At 43.8% G+C, this 16330-nt stretch overlaps 1 protein-coding gene across 1 annotated transcript in view; it reads right to left on the reverse strand.

Moving 5' to 3' along the window:
* The window catches only part of sema4f (sema domain, immunoglobulin domain (Ig), transmembrane domain (TM) and short cytoplasmic domain, (semaphorin) 4F), a 58533-nt gene extending 42724 nt beyond the window's left edge, over window positions 1-15809 (reverse strand). Inside the window, exon 1 of the mRNA XM_026161674.2 lies at window positions 14008-15809. Within this exon, the coding sequence (XP_026017459.2) occupies window positions 14008-14098 (91 nt within the window). The 5' untranslated portion in view covers window positions 14099-15809. The remainder of the gene's footprint in view (window positions 1-14007) is intronic.
* Window positions 15810-16330: the final 521 nt, after the last annotated feature.

Consider the following 16330-nt stretch of genomic DNA (forward strand, 5'->3'; position numbering starts at 1 on the left):
TTAAGCCTTGCAATTAATTATCAAAGTGATTCACCTTAGATACCAAACCACAAGCTTATTAGCCCTAAATTCCCTCTTAAGCACAAACACACACACATACACATAAAGGCTTTGACCTGACCCATATGTTTGGTGGGATAAGTCCACTTCACCTCTGAGTCTATGGTTACAGTGTTTGCTTTAAATTCCCTATTAGTGCACTAACCAGTCCTCACACATTAGCACACAGACAGTCTCATTAACAGATTTCCCCTGCATTCGTTTACCTTTACGTTGTGCTTGCGTAAAGACGACAAAGGTCTCAGTATGTGAGGTCAGTAAACAGTGAACAAGAAGATAAAGCTGTCCTCTACTCGTTCATCTACTAAAAGGTAATTACAGAGGCATAAGAAAATATTTAAACTGGTGCAGAAAAAGCAGGTTATACTTTTAATTTCTTGATTGCCCTCCTTGTCAATGACATAATCGAGTTATATAAAAGAGCAGAGCATTATCCCTTCCAAAGTTCAATGTGAGGTCTTAAAATGTTTAGTTTGGCCACCTAATAATCCAGGCAGACACACCAAAGTCAAAACCAAAGTTAGAAACATTGTGGACTTCATGCACTAGAAGCCAGCAGGGGGCAACTCCTCCAACTGCAATAACAAGTCTGCTTGTATGGAAAACAATGGAAAAATTCTCTGCTTCTCTATATTTTTCCCTTAATTTATGACCACGGAAACAGTCGATGGTTTCAATTGGACGGACGGACGGACGGACGGACGGACGGACGGCTGGATGGATGGACGGACGGATGGATGGATGGATGGACGGACGGATGGATGGATGGATGGATGGATGGAGGTAACGGCCAAAAGGTCTTGCTTCAAATAACGACTCAACAAACCTGCAGATGACATCAAGGTTGGCAAGTCCATCTAACAGATTATCAAATTCAATTTTCTTTATTTTGGCCATTTTTTTGTAATTGTGCTAGCAGCTTTCACGTGCATGCATTTGTTAGGTCTCTGCGCCACATCGAGCAGCAATGTCATTAATCTAATCAGTTCTCTCGCTCTCATTTCTATTCTGTTCCACGTGGGCAAGGAAGCCGTTACATAAAAGCACTTAAGCTGATGAGATCTGCCGAGACGGAGGCCGCTGCGATGTCGTGCCGCCATCTGACTGCACACGCCGAGGTGTGATGTCATCGAAAACTTTTAATTAAAACTTTAAATCATGATCAGGTCGGTAGCCCGCTGTTTCATAATGGAGGTTGTGTGGTGCTGTCTCAACAGATTCACTACATTAAAACTTAAAGCAGGTTAAATATTGAACATTTTGAGCAAACAATGGCGTTACTGTCTTTGTGTGGGGACTATCTGAGTTTTAATCTGTGCTCACTTCATCAAAACAAAGGCCCGGATAAAGTGTGCTTACTGTGATGCCATCACCTATGTTTATATGCCCCTATGCAGTGCTCTGCAATGCCAGCATGCTTTCTAGATCAGTGTGATATGGCTTATATGAGGCTTTTCCAGCATGAGTGATATTACTCACACACACATACATTTTTTGGAAGAGCCTGTCGTCTATTGTAATGTTAAGCTAAAAGATGAAAGTATGGTGTCTGTCTGGCACTAAAGACCCTCTCTCTTTCTATATTCCCCCCGGACCCCACCACACACACACACAAACTACACAAACAGGCTCAGCAGACACCTCAATTATGATAATGTGGATCAGCATTAATGTATCCTTACAGCACGGCTGGCTTTCAACAATGTTGTGTGCAATGTGAGTGTGTGTGTGTGTCCCAGACAGCAGGAGAGGAGGGGCAGCTACTGTATCTCATTTAACGCAGGTTACTCCCTGCAGGAAATCAAAATGCTGAGGCCTTCAGCATTTCTACCTTGCACCAAGAAAAACACATACAAAGAGAGAGAGGGAGGGAGGGGCTCACACACGTGGTTAAACAAAAGTTTTTCATGAATCCAGCAAAGGGAAACATGGGCGACACGCTTAAAGCTCCAAGAAATAAAGAAGCCAGAGTGTGCTTTGAGAAAATGGAAAGACAAAGAAACAGGACAAAACAGTTGTGAGAACTTGATTTTAATAGCACAAGGGCCTCAGAGAGATGTGTGTTATAGTGGTTACATGTGTGTGTACACATACTGCTACAGTCACACAGAAAAACCTTAGTGCTCTAATGGGATTTTTTTGGCTTGCCTGTTTACACTAGTCTGTAAATGTTGCCAATATCTTGTTTCACTGTGAACTGGCTGCAGTAGCTGCCCTGACATGTGAACATATGACAAAGAGGACTTTACATCTTCATTAGGGCTTTTTGTGGAGCAATGGCTCCTGCTTCTCCACAGAGATGTGGATGCAGAGCTTTAGCCACGAGTGGTTGGATTGTTCCCCGAAATAGATCTGCACCCAGATTTTCAGGATGCGAAGGAGCTCTTTTAGCTGTCAGCTCTTCTCCACGAGGCGCATGGTCAGACGCTCCGTTCGACATGAAATAAAAATCGCATGAATTCTCTTTTGAATATTTACACTAAAAATGTTTTTTCGAAAAAAAATATTTGACCGTAATATAATATAGGAGCGCATCCTAAAGTGGACCAAATCTAAACTGAGTAAGACTGGATGAGATGTGAAGATTGTAACCCAGCTGATTCAACGATCAGCTGATTCAATGAGATACCAAGAATATGCATAACATAACAGTCTTGGAAAAAGACCAAACTATCCTCACTCATTTATCTGCATCACTGTTATGCTCCTCGACAACCCTTTCTCTCCAGTGTGGCCTGGGCTTGATCGCTGATTGGCTACACCTGATGCCTGAGCTCAGCTTAGAGGGCGCACACCACTTCCTGCCAGACCTCATCATGTTCTCTTGGCTGACGGTTATTAAGTAATTTGAAATAAAACCAATGCTTCTACAAACGCTGAGCACACCCTTTTTAATCAGCGTGCTTTAGCTGGAAACTGCTAACCTTCTACTGAAGCGCAGCTTTGTTGCTTAGGTTTACTGTGTTTGGTGCCATCCTGATTGGGGATGTGCGTCAGACATTGGTAGTGAATTACATGCTCAAAAGTTTACTGTTTAGAAGCGCCTCGAGCCTTGTGCATCACTGAAGACTGATAAAACTGAGGTTATTGTGCGCGGCCCTAAAACTCTTAGAAACACGGTGTTGAACCAGATGCTTACTCTGGATGGCCTAATCTAGGCCTCCAGTGAAACTGTGAGGAATCTTGGAGTTGTTACCCGCATTTTCACAGTATCTCTAAAATTAAAAACATCCTGTCTCAGAGTGAAGCTGAAAAATAAGTTAATACATTTGCTACTTCTAGGTTCAACTATTATAACTTATTATTATCAGGATGTCCAAAAAAATTCCCAGAAAAACCTTCAGTTGATCCAAAATACTGCAGCAACACTCTCCATTAGTTACACTGCAATAGACCTAGGCTGCTGGGGACTTCCCATCATGCACTGAGTGTTTATCTTCATTCACCTCTTTTCACGCTCTATGTGTTTACACGTCACTCTACAATTAATCATTAGTTTGTCCTCTGTCCCTACCCCCACACCCCAACCACTCACGGCAGATGGTGGCCCCTCCCTGGCTCTGCTGGAGGTTTCTTCATGTTAAAAGGGAGTTTTTCGTTCCCACTGTTGCCAAATGCTTGTTCGTAGGGGGTCGTCTGATTGTTGGAGTTTTCTCTGTAATATCATAGCGCCTTTACCTTATAATACATACCTCCTTGAGGTGACTGTTGTTGTGATTTGGCGCTTTATAAATAACACTGAATTGAAATTGAATTGAGCAGAAATTAGTTTTGTTGTTATATTACGACTGAGAGTTGCTCAAAAAGGCAAACCAGTGACAATGAGTTTTGTAGGGTCTTTTAAGAACATTCCTAACTCACAAGCTTGTGTTCAGTTCACATAGGTCTTTAGCTGAGTTAGCTAATGTTAAATCTTAGTGCAAACATTATGAGTACACATGTGGATCAGTGTTTAAGGATGTCTAATGAGCTGAGTGCTATGATCTTTAGTGTTGGGGAGTAGCAGGGCCCCTTCTGGTGGATACTTGTGAATATGAAGGCAGTAACTGTGTAAGCACTGGGCCCCACACTACCTGAGTCTGCGAGACAACTAAAGCACAAGCAGCTCCTTACAATCCCCCGGTCATCTGAGAGTACACCGAGCACTCCGTTCTCAACAACTACTTCTCTTGAACGTTGTCTCCAGTCTCACCTCTTTCATACAGAGCCTTTCCTTACCTCCTACTCCTCATTGTCCCTCTTTCTTAACCGCCCCTCCCCGACCCTGCTTCCTTCTTCCTCCTCCTCTACCGCCTTCCTTGTAATTACCACCTCAGATTCCAATTAAAACAAACCACAAAAAAGAGAACAGAGGAGGGAGAGCAGGGGGAGGTATATGGGACGCAGGAGGAAAAGAGGAGAGGCTGTGGTTTGGGGAGGGAGGGGGGATTTAATGAGCAGTTTGTACACACACACACACAGACATATATATATATATACACACACACACTGAAACTGCTAGCAAATCCTGGTGACTTTTAAGGCTTTTTAAGGGACATCAGACATACATGTTTACATAACACTCATATCAGTGTGTGCTAAAAACTTAGATGTGTGTGTGTGTGTGTGTGTGTGTGTGTGTGTGTGTGTGTGTGTGTGTGTGTGTGTGTGTGTGTGTGTGTGTGTGTGTGTGTGTGTGTGTGTGTGTGTGCTGTTAAGGAAAGCAGTGCAACACTGGGAAACATAAATGGCAGGAAGCAGGCTGAAGCAAACAGAAAGGAAAACTGCCAGGAGTTCCCTTTCACACACACACACCAAAATAAAAAAAAAACAAATGAGACAGAAGGTCAATATACCAAAGAGGAAGAAGGGCTGATAAAAAGAATGAAAATCAAACTGGAGCTCAACAAATCAGAGAGAGGAAGCAAGACTACGTCGATACGTCTGTTCGAAACTGACCAACACACACACAAACACGCACATACATAAAATAATACCAAAGAAACTCCCCACAGCGGAAGGCACTATCAATCAATGAACACAAAGTAGCACAGCAGGGTAGCCCTTACTGTCAAGCAATCTTTGTGCGAGTAAGTGAGTGTGTGTGCAGATGAAATGGACCTCATGGTTGTGTGCCAACCAAGGCTGCCAAAAGACACACACACACACTCGCATGCATATAAACACATGCACAAAAGGAATGAGAGAGAAGAAGTGCAGAGAGGTGCTTTAATTTGCTAGTCTGCCAAAGGGAGCCCAAGCCTAACTCACAGAAAGGAAATAGATATCTCGGTTTATTACACACACACACACACACACACACACACACACACAGATACACACAGCAGCCTGAGACAGCCTTATCGCTTTTTATTTAGAACGCCTGTTACTCAGCTTCTCTTTGAAGGCTACGAGTGTGTGTGTGCCAGACGGGAGTCGCTGCTCTGACTTTATGACTTGGTGTGTTACCTTGATCATAGCAGGAGCAGTAACCTTCTCCGCATGACCCGCCAAACGCCCCGTGGTGTGTGTGAGAGAGAGAGAGAGACCAAAGAGTGTTTTTCCTAATCTTCACTGAACTGTAAATTACGTGTAAAATACCATCCATGCTTAGGATCTGAGAACTGGTTGCAATGAAGTGTCTCGAGTTCAACCTGTTGGTCCGGTTCTTCTTCCTCAGCCCAATAGACTGTGTGTATTTGTTTACTCTTCTCACGTGGCAACTATAAAGCTTGTTCACACAGATTGTGATTATAATTTGGAACTTTAGAGAATATTTGAGTCACATTTATGACATTACTTAGCAGGGGAATGGAAGCCTGCTCTGCTGTTAAGCTCTGCGCTGTGCTGTTTGGAATATAAAAGGAATATAAAACAATTAAGCACATGATGAACATTGTAAATATTTGTAAAGCAATCCTCTGGAAAACAGGAGCAGCAGGTTAGATACTAAACTAGTACGCACTGTCAGACCTTTATCACTGAGTATGTAGCTTGGCTTCCCAGTAGACCTAAACTGCCCTTTAAGACCAATTTCTGGTACCTGCAGATCCGACTTAAACTGGGTTCACACTACTGCACGAGGCTCGCACAATCACATAACTTCTGCTGCGAGACTAATATCATGCTGCTGCATCACCGTGTTTGCATGGGAGATGGATTTGGGAGATGTCTGTTACTGAAAAGCAAAAGATTACTGAGCTGAGGTGTTCCACTTCCTTAATGTTGTATTCGCTATCAACAACCTGCGTTTGCATTTGCAAAGTGGTATGAGAAAGAAGCCCACACAAGCAGCCTGGACTGACCAATCGCAACTGGACTGTAACTGTGAACTCTGTTCCCTGTTCATGTTTATCATCTCATTTATAACAATAGTAAATCAATAGGTGTGAAAAAGGTAAGGGAAAGTCTGAAAGGGTCTACCCATATAGGCCTGTATATTTCCCTCTGCAGTGTCTCCCACACATAGACATTGCATGGGTGGGCCACCAGTGTGTACTAACTGTGTTAAGAACAGAGAGAAATTCACGTTCAGCATTTTATTTTTTGTGTTAGTCTGAGAGAACAAAGTCATCCTGCGATCGAATTACACATGCACAATCCTCTCACTCTTATTTTGACAGCCCTTCCCAGCTCATGTTTAGCCGGGATCCGATCCCATCTTTTCCGTCTTGGACAGCAGCTGGCGATGTTAGACTTTCTGCTCTGGAGATCCACTGCAAACTGGAGGGTTGATCTAACCAGAACCTGCAGCAGGTGGAGAGCTGGTTCATTGGTGTCGTTTTTCACCAGAGCAGAACAAGCACTAACATCACCAGAGTCTGTCCCAGATTGTTGGAGTTGGAGTTCATCCACAGGGTGAGAGACTCACTCGCTAATTTATTAATTTTTCAGAGGAGTAACTTATTAATGATAAAAGCTTGTCTGCCCACACAGACATAAAGCCCCATTAACAAATTAATATTCTACTTAATAATCTGAGGGATGTCACTTTGTGCCATAACTACTTAATTGTTTTTTAAATCTGACAGAATACAAGCAGAAGCATCGGTGCCAGGAGAAAGCAGTATTTACTAAACATTTCTTCTGTGCTCAAACTCAGCAGTCCGCACACGATGGCTTTTTCCAGCTTCCAGCTGTCACCGAGAGTAAAAAATGCCAACAGGCACAAAAGTGGAAAAAGCTGACTGTTCACTGCAGCGCTGATGTGGGGAGTTTAACATGTCCACCTTTTAGCCCAACTTCTGACAAACACTATGAGAAGAACATGGTGTTCATGTGGCGTTTTATTTGATTTTGGCTTCGCAAACAAAGTCGCAGGTGGCATGCGGGCATCGAAAGCCCCGAAACAAACCTGGCGAGATGACGCGAGCGTGTGTGTGTGAGTATGGGAAGCAGGAAAAGGCTCAAGGAAGTGAAGTATTGTGCTCATGAGAGGAAAGAAAGAGAGATATGTGTCTGTGTGCCTTTCCTTCCTCATCCTAATAAACTCCCACCTTTTGCCTTAGTGCTGACACAGAACAACACAGCAAACACACACACACACACACACACACAGACACAATAAGGCCATTTGACTTCAGCACATAAGAAGCTTATCCAATCACTCATCCAATCATGAATCAATTACCAAAAAGTGTGTGAGAGGCAAATAAATGGAGCGTGCCTTCACATTCCATCCACTAATGGAAGCACGCACTGACCTGAAACACCCCGAAACAGAGAAAGACGAGCCGGCGGACTGACGGATCAGTTGACCAATGACTTTTGTTGGTTCAGGACTTCCAATCAGTTTGAGTAAACAGCCGCCAAATCTCTGAGGATCCTCTCATTACGACTGCAGCAGAGCGCGTGTGGTCGCAGAGATGCTAACAGGTTAAGTGGATGCAGTGTCTGAACCTGAGCAAGGTCACCCTGCACGACCTCTGACCTTGCCTCAAATCCTGTGACACCCGTTATGTCCTCGCTGTCTGGTTGGTTTGTCCCGAATCAGACAGATCAATTACTCTGTCTTTGCTTCATTTCATCAATATCTATTAGTTTCTGTCTCTTTTCCACGAGCTACTCAGACCCACTTTAAATGTTCTGACCTCTTTCCACCTTCACCTCCTCTTTGTTTTTCATGCTCTTCAGCCCTTATTTTTTCCTCGGTTCATTACACGAAAATCCAACTGTCCTTTCTCGCTCCCTTTTACTTCACCTTGAGTCGGTGGCCAAAACAATCCCTTCTGATTTGTACCACTGATGATAGTCAGCAATATTCACAGACAGGAAACACAAAGCATGACAGGGTCACCTAGATTTGATGAAAATGTTTTAAAGGCTTCTTTTAACTAGATTTTACAAAAGAACAAGCGATAGAAATTTTTAAATCTACGGCTTAACTGTACCCTCTCAGTTTAAACGCTGAAAACTGTTCGCAGTGCATTATAATTGGTTTCGGATTGCTTTCTATCAGATGGGATTTTCACGCAACAGAGGGCTAGAGAGGCAGGAGATGAGGAAGGAAAGCGGGTGTGAATCCCAATGAGTTGATGATATATGCTTGAGCTGTATGCGGCCGTCACTTCTTCTAAAGCCCTGCGAAGGTAATACACGCTAATGCTCTCTCTGCTAAACCCGCCACGACTTTAACTCCAGAATATTCAACAGCTTAAAAAAAAAGACAGAAAGAAAAGAAAGCAGGCTTTTACATTATGACACAGCACTTTTCGCAGGATTTCCATTAGCGAGGGAGTGAGAAGAATGCAGAAGGTAGGAATGAAGGAATGAAAGATGGAGAACTCCACCGATCCGCCTATGCAGTAACCTACAGGTGACGTGTAGTTTAACCTGGTAATGGCGATCAAACTGAGCGGGGACAGCTATACTGAAAAAAGGGGGTGCAGAATTAGGGCAGTGAAAAGAATTCCAATCATTAAATCCTCTTGGTAATCCTACAAATCTGCTTGTGTCAACTATGCATGTGTGTGTGAAAGAGAGACAGTGGGTGTGTGCGTGGCTTCTGACATCTGACTTGGTTTGACCTTTGCTCTGACAGAGTCCAGTCAAGGCGCGACTGTGTGGGCTGACCATTGACAAACAAGTGCGTGAGCGCAGCTAACGTAATTCTCAGAATTGAAATATCTGGGCTTTATAGAGGACGCTTTATAAGTCAGAGCGTATGAGAAGCTAATGAACTTTAGTGACGACAGCAAGAAGGAGTGAGAGAGTATTTGCTGTAGGTGGCTAACAGTCAATGAGAATTTATCCATCTTCTCCTCCCTTCTTTGACTCCCTTTCTTCCCTTCATGTGTAGCAAATTTTGGTTTCATTTCAACTGATTTGCCATTTTTTGGACGAATATTTTACACTAACTTTATAGAAAAATCCATGTAGGTGTGCGAGTCAGCTAGCTTTAGCTTAGCTTAAGGCTTAGCTTTAGCGTTAGCTTAAGTCTTAGCTTTAGCGTTAGCTTAAGGTCTTTTGAGAATTTAGAAGATAACAGGAAAAAGAAAAGTAACTGGAAGAAACAAATTATGGAGAAATGGGGAGAAAAAGCAGTCCGTTCTGACTCCTGAAGCTTGATATAATGAAGATTTGTCAAGTCCCGTGGCATTCCTGAGGAACGCGAAAGGTGACCGTCCGTGCTCTTATGCTACGCGCCGGGTTATAGATGAAATCCAGTAGAATGACGCTCCTGCGGTAATACACATTCTAGCCGTGTATTCCAGCCCTGACCCTAACCTTATCCCTAACCTTAAGCAGCACTTTAATGATGCTAAATCGCTTTGGAAAACACTAAGTAAAACGTTACGTTACTCGTAACCTAGGGACGTGTTGGGTGCCCGGAAGCGTAATATATCGACGATTTGTCACCTGGCATAAAATGCTACGCTTTGGGAGTGCGAACGTGTTGAAAAAAGAGAAGATCTTAAGATTTGAATATCAAATTGCTACATAAAACGAAAAAAGAAATCAGCTTTGCGTCAGGAGGAGGTGTTTCTGATGAAGCCAACGAGAGACTGGAAGGCAGACTTTAAAATGCAACAGCTTTCCCCTCCTCTGCACTCAAGCTATAGCCGAGGCGAGAGCTTATCAGACCAAACTGAGAGAAGCGCTAAAAGCATTTCTGATGCCATTCTCCACTCCCATGGTACCACTCAACTGCATCAGGCCCCATCAGCTTCACTACCACGAAGGAGAGGGATGAAGGGCAGACAATGAATGAGGGAGAAACAGACAATGGGATACGGGAATGAGAAAGAAGACATTCTCTTGTCTTTGCAAAACCACGTCACATTCCCCAGTGGGAGACTAACAATGCATCCTCAACACAAACACATAATCTACTGTAGTCCACATGTACCCTCACAGGCAAAGCCTGCTTCAGTTAGTTTAGTAGTTCCTCTCTTCCTGGCCTAATCCCCAGGCATGTTTCTAACATGGATATACCGCAGTAACAAGAATTTTGAGCCTACCAAGCCCTCCAAGTGAGAAATTTTAGAATCATTTTCCTGGTAACAGTGTGAGTCATACGAATGCACAATGGCCACATCAAGTCAGATGAAATGAGTTTCAACACATGTTCTGTTTTAAATTATTAACATACACAGAAGGTAAAATACAACATGGAGCTTGGCAATTAACTGCATTTTTAAAATTCTGGCTTACAACTATAATCAAAACAAGTTATTCAGGATATAAATATTATACCTTTTGAATTTTGGTACAAAGTGCACTGCTTTCCTTTGCTTTCCTTCACAGCACTGCATTTTTCCCCTTTCTCAAATCCAAACTCTTTCACGGTTTAGTTCAACTGGAGCAAAGACAATGAAAGGAGAGCCTTTAATCAACAAGATCCATCGAAAAGCTGACCTTCTGCCAACAGGTCCACAGACCACACCAGTTTTCAATGACCACACACTCATCCATCTCCCAACCAAAAACACACTTAATATTAAATGATGGTACCAACCATGTTTACCACATACAAGTCAGCGCCAGCCAAGGAACAACAACAAAAAAACTACAATCGAGTAGTAAATCTTTGCTCACTAAAGGCAAGTGAAGTGAAAAGTGTTTGAAAAGAGATTGTGTTAAGCTGCTGTTTACAATAAACAAAGAAAAAGTATAGTTTTTGGGAGGCAAGCAGGTGGTACAGTAGGTGGACGCCGGGTGGCCTTGTTAGCAACATAACGCTTATATACCTGCATAGTATCCGACTAACCGAGCTCATCAAATTAGACCAAACTCTTCTAGCCCACTCTGTAAACGGACCCTGATCCACACAGTCACCAAACCACTGGGAGAGAGACCTTCCCATGTGTGCCGACACCCTAATGAGATTCATGTGAGGAGCATTAAAAGTGCCGCTAGACCAGTGCAACTGGAGCTGGCAGAGGGGGAGCGCACACAACGGATATGCACATAAACACAATGGAAAGTTGGGTGTAGAGAAAAAACAATCGAAATCTGTTCGTGAAAGTGAAAATGATGACCACCTACACGGCCTTGTTTGTGATTTCTTTCAATTAAAATCCGACATTCTCCCAGTGACTTCATTATTTAGCGTGTAATTTCAGCCGAGCAGTTTTATGACTTTTCCCTCAACAGTTACCCAGAGAACTGCTACAGTCCCACATCAGTCTAATTAACCACAGCACCAGCTGATAAACACATCCAACAAGCGCCATAAAAACAGATTCATCATAACTGCAACGAGGAAGGCAGAAAAGAACATTTTTCACAAGACAGTTGGATAATGTGAGGCATGACTGTCTGCCTGTCTGTTCGCATAAAGTGCAGTCTTGAAATACTGGAACGTCTGACCTTCTGATGGCGCCATATGAAAAGCCACGACTCCAAAATCACTGAGATTCATTCTCTGCTGGCTTCGAATGATAGTCAGTATCTGCAGTCTATTAGCAGAATAGCATCTGACATGAGGATGCCATGCTAAAATGTTACTGTACGTGCAAATCTAGCTCAAGACAAACACACATCACCTGAAAAGTTGCTCCTTAACAACAGCACTGTCTTACATAAGAGTCCCCCATTGTCATCATAACACACATCCAAACAGTGAAGCATGCACAGAGACACACACCCAGAGGGCAGGAACTACTTCAGCTCTCTGAACGAAAACAATGTTGTTGTTTTTAATGAAGACATAAGCCCTGCGTGTTTGCACTTGGCATCTCGTCTCCAAAGCTTCTGATCTGCCCAAAAAACAGAAGAGACACTGGAGTTATTGATGCACTTCTTAAACTACAACTGCTTTATTGTGAAAACCAGACGCATTGCTCTGTGGGGCAACATATCGGCTTGTTTCCCACTCTTCCCCACTCTCTATCAGAGCTATGCAACTGGATTTGTTGTGAGGCCACAGGCCACAGTTGCATAATAATACAGAGCCAGGGAGCTAAGTTACAGGCACTCCATTCATTCCGCCAAAGGAACCCGGATCGACAGCAAAGACGTGTCAAGAGGACGGATTTAGATGCGGGCTGATCACACCTGGAAAAACAAAGGGTTAAAGCACAATAAGCGCTGCAGCACAGTGCAGCACAGGGCTAAAGCCCATTAACACAGTCAGGTGACTGAAGTGCAGACAGCTAATGGTCAATGGGCAGAGTGACGCAACCTCTAAATCTTTTCCTCCTCACTGCATCTGCACGTAAACACCATCATGTGCTACATAGAGTACGAAAGGAGCTTAAGCAAGCATAAAATATTGAAAAGGGGAGTGGAGGAAGATAGCAAAGGCACTTATTACCTGTAAACAAAGAGAAAACATTCAACAGGGACAAAGATATAAAAGATATAAGCACACACACACATGCACCAATCCGGCCTCCGGAGGGACACAGTATGGCTCTTTGTGACTTCTTATTTTGTTGTGATGGATGTCTCCTCTCATTTTTTTTTATTTTATTTTTTTTTTCATTTAAACTGTCAGTTGCTTTTTAGAGAACAGAAAGGCTGGCAAGTCTGTGCTCCTGACCCTGACGGTCACAGCACAAAGAGGGAGCTTGTTAGAGAGCCCGGGCTTGTCTTGTGTTCACTCTGACTTATAGCTATACAAAATCTGTCTGGCTCTTTTATCCTCGCATTATTGCTCTCGCAATTCAAATATTTCCAACTATACAGAGTTGAAAAGAAAGGAAAAAAATGCCACTACTTTACAGTCATTTTTTTTAAACTACACTTGTGCAGCAGGGTAATATCCCAGATCATCCAACTGAGTTTGCCCGTCTTCATCCTCTCTGCTGAAGCGGCCCCCCCAGCGAAGATGCTGAATCACTACCAGCTCACAGAGCCGCTGATTCTGACCTCTGGCTTCTCCAGAGGAGGGCGAACGAAAAAGACAAATTCCCTACAAGCAGCAATCCCTCCAGCAGAAAGCTCATTTGACTGAACTGTCCCTTTAAATTTCAAAGCCGATACGTGTCTGGATCAACCAGCACACAGCCTGGCGTTTCTGCCCAGTCCGTGCACTTGTTGTTGGCTGCGAGCAGAACAAGTCTGGCACCTGCCTGCTTCCCCAGTATCACCATTTATCAAGCAACAATAAAGGCAGAAGGCAGAGCTTTGGCATCGCTCTGTGTGCGTAAAACAAAAGAAAAAAACAACAACAGCGCAGAGAAGAAGTTAACACAAAAGACACCTGAACTTGTGGTAAAGGCTGATTTGCTTTTAAAATGCCAAATCGCTAATCGTTTGTGGAGCACTGTTTCAGCTCTATACGGGCACGCAAACTCCTCTAAAGTTGCATGTGCTGCCAGAGCCTCAGGTGTGCTTGTTTTGATATCTGTTATCATGATCGTCAGTAAAGATGCTGTGCACCGTTTTTACTCGCACACTGACACATTTATAGTGTGAAAAAAGCCGTGCCTTGATGCCCGCTTTAGCTTTGACTGTCAGTAGTGAGCTCCAACCTTGGTGCCCAGACTTTTTTGCTTTCCTCCACCTTGCAGTTGAACTCACCTCTACGAGCGCTCAGAGTCGCAGCCGATGATCCGGCGGAGAGAAAGACGAGCAACGCGAGAAGGCTTAATATCGCACCGCTGAGAGTCATCTTGATTCAGTTCCTGTCCAGCACCAAGGAGGTTGGAGGTCTGTCCAGTCCGATTTCACCACCAGGACTCCCGGACTCGTGGGTTCAGCTGCGGTGCATCTTGATCTTGATCCTGGATTTGTCTGAGTCCAGTTCAGTGGGGGGAAAAACTAGAGATAAAAAATAAGTTCAGGTGATTGTTTGGAAATGAAATAAAGGCGTCCTGTTCTTTTATTCTGCTACAGGTTTCTGGTTTCCCGTCGTCCACAAAGCGCAAAGTGTTCGCCCGCTCACCGAAAATAAAGAGGGCTTTTTATTACGCACTAAATGAAAGCGACATGAAGGGAAACAGCGGATAAACTGTTGTAGTACTATCTGTGGTGTACCCCAGTCACAAAGTGCGCACCAAAGTAATCCAAAGTACCGTCGAATAACGTCCAATGGTTATAATAAGCCGTAGAATCGCTCTCCTCTCCGCTCCGTGTGCCCTGGTGTCGCCGATCCTGTCCCGCGGCTACAAACAAAAATCCGCCCGTTTTCTGTTTAACATTATCTCAGTAAATTCATCAGAGGAGGAGAAAAACATATTCGATCTGTATATTTAAAATAAATGAAAAGCGCGCCGTACTGGTGGAGCTCGAGCGCAGGAAAGAGTATCACCGGGATACGGAGAATTGTGACGGGCTGAGGATGCACTGCTCTGAAGCGCTGAGCGCGCACGGCCCCGCCCTCCGAGCAGGCTCAGAGCGAGTGCCTTACAGGTAAAGGTGGTGATGTCACAGCACACAGGTGCGCGTACGTAGCCCTGCTTTTCGCAGAAGAGTCACAGCGCGAGCGTGTCAACTTTATCTACTGACCGAACATGTTTTGTGTGTTTTATAAGGAGTCATTTCGCGCGTGGGAATGGACCCATCGTTGGGTCAGGGAGTAATTACGGTGTTTTCGCCACATTATTATCCTATTATAGAAATGCTGCTTTGTCACTCGGTGAGATGTGTTTTTTAAGACCTTGAAACGTGTCATTACAATAGTCACAGAATCCCAGGAGGATTCCTGCAACACAAAAGTGAAATGAGATCAACCTGTATCATCTGAAAACAGGCTGTAGAGCCTGGGTTAGTGGCCGGGTTATTCAAGCCTTTTACGAGGCTGGAGGAACACGTAGGCTGAGCAAACAATACTACTGCGGTAGTTTGTGTAAACTAATGTGTCACCTAAGATTTCACTACACTGAATTACCTGGAATTACCCAACTATGCGTAATAAAAGCGTGGGCTGTAGTCTTGGAAACCATTTTTAGTGGTTTTTGAACAGTACAGGCTAATGTTACGAATGCATAAGTTTTATATTTATATTATTTAATACAATATTTTAACATTTTAAACACTTAGCATTCCACCGGTTTCCTCCGTCTTCTGCTTTTCTTTTTTCTTTTTTTTTAGCTCTGGACTCCTTAATCCGCCTGTCAGTCATCCTGACATCATGTTGGGAGGGGCGGGGCTTGGAGTAAAGATGATTAAATAGCAGATGTGAGGTTAATGGTCTGCAAGCTTTTTAAACACCCTAATAATAGGTTGTTTTTACGCCAGGCGTGATAGTTAACTGATAGTTAATCTGCAGCCCGTCAGCTCACTCAATGCTGACATTTCAATATACATTCATTTTTTCCTTTGTGTGCAGCAGCCATGTGCGCTCGCTTTCCCGCTTCCTCTTCGGGGTTTCTTCTCCCAGCACGGCTAGCAAGGGATGCTGGCTGACCGATTTCACGGGGCCAGAGTGCAGACATGTACCCCGGTTTTAGGATAAAGGGAGGGGGTCATGCAGGAACCCGGATTAAAGGATTTGATAGACGAAGAGGGGGAAGGAGGGGGAGGACTGGGGTCAGAGGTGAGGCAGCTGATGTTCAAAAAAGTCAAATGGAACTAAGGAGTGAGCGGCGCCGTCTCTAATCGAGCTTGATTAAGCCCACACTGTGCGTGTCCCATCTTTAAGCGGCCAATGAATTTCGAATGACTAAACATTGGACAGCATCACAATGGATGTCTTCATCGGAGACTGTTGCAGTGACCATTGGAGGTGAAGGCATTATTTTTTTTACAAAGGCCCACCCTTGACTTTTGGGGTGGTCGGCATATTTATCAATGTCATTTTGGGGGTTCAGATCCACGTCTAGTGTCAGTCACTGTTTAGACTGAATTCAGTCCAGCTGGTGGTGAGATTGTTGCCTTTGTCCTTACTCAAATGTCCCAGAGA

Source organism: Astatotilapia calliptera, chromosome 3, assembly GCF_964374335.1.
Source record: "Astatotilapia calliptera chromosome 3, fAstCal68.1, whole genome shotgun sequence".
Lineage (NCBI taxonomy): Eukaryota > Metazoa > Chordata > Actinopteri > Cichliformes > Cichlidae > Astatotilapia > Astatotilapia calliptera.